Genomic DNA, 6,202 nt, shown 5'->3' on the forward strand with positions numbered 1-6,202 from the left:
GAGGTTATGGAAGCGGAAGGGAAAAATAAGATAAGTCTCTCCCCATTTGCGTTATCACGGTGACGTGGTCGGTATGTATATGAAAATTGCACGATCATTTGCGACATACTTTGTACTCATTATCACGGGGGCTGAGTAACAAACTTGCTACAGATTAGACAATAATTTATTCAACACACAAAAAATCGTCAAAAATAGCATAAAATTATTATTTTTTTTTTTTACCTTGTCCGATGGTGGAATTTGTATTAACAGGTTTTTGTTGTTACGAGAAATGGATGTAAGCCACTTGGTCAACCTATTAGGTCCATATTCTGACTCCAAATACACATTTAAAACTGTATGTGCTTTTGCCAGACCCAGGATTTGAACCTGGGACACACGACATCGTATTATCTAATATATTATTATTTAGTACAAAAAAAACTCCTCCGCGGTGATTTAAATGGATACGACAAGGATGGTTTCAGTACATAGGTATTATGTAATTACGTTATAACGCTAAAGCGTTGGACTATCTCGCCGTGGGTCTCAGGTTCGAATCCTGGGCCTGGCAGGTACACATATTGTTTTTCAATTTGTGTGTGTGTCAGGGTGTAGACCTAATAGGTTGAGTAAGTGGCTGACATCCATTTCTCGTAAAAAACTAAATCTGTTAATACAAACCTCTATTCTGTGGATGTCCATATGATCCTATTAGGATCGGACATGGTCGGAAAAAAAATACGTTATTTTTTTGTTTGTTTATAAATAAATGATACATTATAATAACATTTTCAGTTATAAATAAAAGTGCTATAAAATTAAAAACTTTAAAAAAATCATTGTTTTTATTTTAATTAATAGGATTAATAGAAACAAAATTAATGTTTTAAAAGTTTGTTGAACCATTTCTTACAAATAAATAATCAATAAATGATAATAAAACTAATAAAATTTAATTGCTGTTGGTTCTGCATTATTTACCCATTGATATTGTTTTCATTATTTTTATGATGCCTAAACACAACATATAGTTTTTATTACGCACTTGCAGTACCTAATACATCACGTGTAGGTAAAGTAGTCATATAGCAGCGGTGGAGTGATGCAGTGAGGTGGAGATGTAGAGGCGCATGCCTACATCCAACCGCTATCCATCGCACGAGCTAACTCGAGTGTGATACTGACGTACATACCTAAAATCAGTGACTGGATATTCATAGATATTGAACAACTTGGTAGAGAGGCGCGCCTATATTCAATTATTATTTACCTGATTGATTTTGAAAAATAACAATTAAATCTGTTAATATAACCTCCACTCTGTTGAAACCAATGACATTAATATGGACGAAGCATCTGGAAAAAAAATGACACTCACTTTTTTGTCGGGTCTGCCGAATGGCATAATCTGTTCTAACGCTATTACAATAAAGGTGATATTGCTATAAATTCTCGAAGCTTCTTGTCGGGTCTGCCGAATGGTTCGGTTCGAACGGGTTCGCTCAAACGAACATTGATACTAGAAACACTGTTCTAACGCCATTACAATAAAGGTGATATTGCTATAAATTCCCGATGCGTGATATCGCATAATGGATATTGCGTGACGTCTACCTATGCACGTGCGAATGTTACGTTTGAATTTACTTGCTAGCTACTGTACTGAGTGAGTCGTCCATTAATAATGTCATTTGTTGAAACCCATATGCTCTGGTTTGAAGCGATAATGGTGATTTAGTTTTTATATAATATGTATCCTGTGGCATATGGTATTGTTCATTTATTGTCTCACAATGCACAGAAATTGTGTTTAAATCCGAGCTTAAATTTGTTCACTATAATAATTGCCATCAATTAAAATTATTAGTACCTACATAAATTTGTGCCAAGACAGTGATATTATTTTTATTTTTTCGCTTTCCTGAATAGGCATCCCTCCTTTGAATTTTGGCAAACATACTTGTACATAAGAAGAAAATTCTCATATATATATTTTTTAACTTTCATTTAAGGAAAATGTATTCTTGGAAAATGTATTACTTACCCAGAAATCATATAAACATGAAAGCAGTAAATATTTCCTATAAAATTTATTATTAATATAACTTTTTTTCACAGACGGAGCTAATGACGCCAGACAGAGACGAAAGGATACAACTCGGACGACTTTTAAGCCAGCCAGCAAGATATTTCCTCGAGGGAGGGAGATAGCGATATGCCTTCACCCAGGACTTAGACTACGATCCGCTTCTCAGCCCCCAGCTATAATTAGACATCCAAGATCAAAGCCTTCTTCGAAGCGGTCATGGTACAATAGGCTGGCGTGATTTGAATTAGTAAATAACTCGTCTAAGTATTTTATTTTGCTCTTTTTAGTAGGTAGACTTTTACTTAGGTAATTATTAGAGATTATAACGATTTTTTTGTATTTTGGAAGATACAGTGTACAGAAAAAACTTCTAATCTAATACTCGTATCTGATATGTACCACGTGTAGCATTGTGTATTGTTTTGTTTTACCCCACGAAGGTTCGCCGTCACTCTTATACGCAGATATGCAGTAGATAATTTTAACCAAGAATACATTTATATACTAATGGATGCAACATGTGAATGAATGAATAAATGAATAATTACGCGATTCCACTACAAATATGGCATTTTCTAAGAAAAATTCCATAGCATTCCGTCTATGTAGACCAGTGGTTCTCATGTGCGGCCACCAGAGGATTTTGCTGTAGCCACCAGCGCTAATAATATTTCAAAAATGTATTTATAAAATTATGAAATTGGTTGAAATTTCTTTCCACACTCAAATGATCTATAATGTGTTCTTGTGATGAGATCATGTATGAAATAGTCCGTTGAATGCGCATGTCTTTTGCGGCTCGCATTGGAAAAAAGGAGTATTGAGGAATTTCCATTATTTGCATTATTTTGAAAAAAATATACATGTACTAAAATGTTCAAAGGTCTTTTATTAAATGGATTTTTCTATAAATAAATTGATCCATTTTTTAGTAAATAAAATTTAGCTTTAATTTTTCAATCACATCAAAAGTGAAATTTGGTGCGGCCACCAGACGTTTCCATAGAACTGCCAATGTAAATTGTGCGGTCACAGTTAAATTTAACGTAATAACCACTGATCTAGACTCTAAATGGAGCTTTTCCACATTATTTCAGACCTTCAACCTTACATATTATAACCTTTTCAAGTTATTTTTATATGAGCACCTTTGTTTCAAAACCTACCAAAAGACCATTTTTACTTTTTTTTCAATAAAATTGTCGATGATAAATCATTCTCTATTTCAACATCTATCTACATGATAATCATTCACTTTCGTAACCGCTCTAAATACAGAGATTACGTATGTTAAAAATCATAATTTGTTTCAAAACCTACACAACTCCAAAATGGTTCAATTGCGAATTATTCTCATTTCAAAAGTTTTAAGAAATATATTACATTGTTGTATAATATATCACTTTATTAATTCATTATTTTTTAGTCTACATTTTGAATGATAATCTATGTTTACAAATCAAAAACAACAGTTTGGAAGCGAATATGATGACGTATCGAATGTAATGAAGTACGTACGTTATTTTTAAACATAGTATGAGATAATACTAATAATAAAATAGTGTACAAGAAGCAAACAGAAAACATGAGAGGGTTAATCGCCAGAAAAGAAAATAGAAAGAAAATGAGATGAGAAATAAGAAAATGATATTATGTGATAAGCTACATTATTAATTAATATGATGGTTCGTATATCAAGATTAGTTACTTGGTATAATCGTAATTGAGTATAATAATAAACATGATCCAAGGATTCAGATCAGATTATTTTACAATACAATAAAATAAAATCTTATTCATTCCTCGACATATTACAATTTAAAAAATCCTCATTGGGCCGCAGTAGAATTGTGTGATGCTCATCACAGGTATTATGATTCTATAATAAATAAAATAAGTCCATTCAGTTTTAATATGATGCTATGGCACTTAATAGTGGACGCAGCATTTGAAGAATTAAATTGTCCTAGTAAACGACCATGCTCATAATATAAAAACCTCTGTCTGCCTATACGATGTCGTAATAATGTATTTCATGAACATAATATGAAGACATGTGAATGTGAAACTCTACAAACATTTCTATACGAATGCATATTTTCAATTTCTCTCTATGTCTTTACAGTGTTAGATTCTTCTAGCGTGAACGCAATATTGTCGTTATTAGTGATGGTTAAAAAAATTTACTTTACCGGCATTGCAACAAAGATACATATTATAAATTTACGTCCATGTCGTTGACTTTTCCTGTTAACGTGTCCACTTATCGTAAGCCAATATTTTTAAACTACAATAAATTTATAAGTATCAATTATTTTTTTTAATAAATTAATACCTATTTATTATTTTTGTTTATTAATATTATTTCATCTCTGCATTACACTCTTTATAATATTATCTAAGTACTTTAAAAAAAATGCCTTATATGTTTTACATTAATTTGTCGCTTAAACTAGCTTAGATAGAGTGAACCTATTATAATTTTACTGTAAATAAGAAAGATCTGTAGATATTTTCAATCTCTTTCGTAATATTTAATAATAATTCATATACTATTATCCTCAACATATCTATAATATATCTATATCAATAAACGGAGAGTTAATGGCAATCTCAAACAATCCATAAAGGTATCCAATAGCAAATGAGAAGAATCGATCTGGAAATCAAACGAGTTGGACATGTGCCAATTATTAGTCGACGCGGAAATTCTTTTGTGGGCGGAATTAATGCAGGCAGAACTCGACATAATATCGAAGTGAACAGAAGTGGGTTAGGTAGGCTTAGTATGTCTAGCAGTGAACAGGCGGCTTGACAGCAATTAGTTTGTTTTTTAAATATTCTTTCACAGACAATTTTTTGGAAAGAGCTTTTTTTATTCCTACCTCACACCCTCTATGTTTATTTATTTATAAATATATAGTTTGCATAACTTATAAAGAAGTTGACAGTTTACAATAAAACTGAAGAACAATAGTAATTTAATATGTGTAAATAGATATTTTGAATGAAAATAATCGAATGGAAACAACTTTCTAATATTATTTATATTATAATTATTTTTGTACCGTCTTTCAGTAGGTATAGTTAAATCGGTAAATAATGTTTTTTTTTCTTTGTTTTTATCCCAAAACAGCTGTCAACAAAACCGAGTCAAATGTTGTAAATACCTTATGAAAGTAATTATTGTAAGGCGTAATATACACTTTAAGTCAATTCGACATCAACATGGCCATAATCAAAACTGCCATCAATGTTGCAAGTCTCTCGCGCACACAGCCACGAAAGCGATGCGATGCGATTAGCGTAAATATCAATAATTTGCTTTTAAAGATTCAAATCGAATTGACGTTATTGTACAAAGAAATCCGTAGACGCCGAAACAGCGATTATTGTGTACATAAGTACATCAGAAGGCAGAGAAAAAGCGTACATATTTGGTTCATCCGTCATTGAAGGCAGAATATGACGAATCGCGTCACACAAGTACTTATACATAAGTTCACAGTGAGTTCGCGCCATAGGCAAAAAGTGTGCAATGTAGTTTTACTTAATATTATTTAAATGTATCAAAACTACACTCAAGTCACCTCCGTATCACGTCGCACTACCAACCTTACATGTAAAAGGCGTTTTTTTTTTAATTTCCATTACATTTACACATTTTTGGGACATATTATGTTCTCCACGTGTATTTGTTTTTAGTGATTTGGAAGGGAGCTATAAAATGACAGTTTTTATTATTAAATGTTCTGGTGGTTTCAGCATATGAGTTCAAGTGACGTGTTAACAATCTGTTTCTGTTCTTAGTTGCACGAATTACCAGCTGCCTTTTTCAACCAAATCAATGCTGTATGCGGCGGTCCATTTAATAACATGCGTATATATTGATGCCAACAAAATCACATCGCCGAATGCATGTGTTGCAGTCGAGATGAGTTTGTATGTGCGACGGGGCTAATGGTTTCAAACAGTGGCGCGTTTAGTAACGTAGAGTCCCAACGCACTGACTGATTTAGAAGGGGCCATACGATAAAAAATAACAATCTATTTTCAATTTTCCAAATAATAAATGCAGGAATTATTGTTATGCGTTGGATAATATTTTACACTCAGTTCGTGAGAAAT

The 6,202-nt window shown here is 32.3% G+C and overlaps 1 protein-coding gene across 1 annotated transcript in view; it reads left to right on the forward strand.

Annotated features, from left to right (window-relative positions):
• Window positions 1–2,196, forward strand: part of LOC147071842 (uncharacterized) — a 47,630-nt gene extending 45,434 nt beyond the window's left edge. The window contains exon 5 of the mRNA XM_085946414.1: window positions 2,104–2,196. Within this exon, the coding sequence (XP_085802540.1) occupies window positions 2,104–2,196 (93 nt within the window). The remainder of the gene's footprint in view (window positions 1–2,103) is intronic.
• Window positions 2,197–6,202: the final 4,006 nt, after the last annotated feature.

This window comes from Rhyacophila brunnea, unplaced genomic scaffold, assembly GCF_057557595.1.
Source record: "Rhyacophila brunnea isolate RB1 unplaced genomic scaffold, BYU_Rbru_1.0 scaffold_2, whole genome shotgun sequence".
NCBI lineage: Eukaryota > Metazoa > Arthropoda > Insecta > Trichoptera > Rhyacophilidae > Rhyacophila > Rhyacophila brunnea.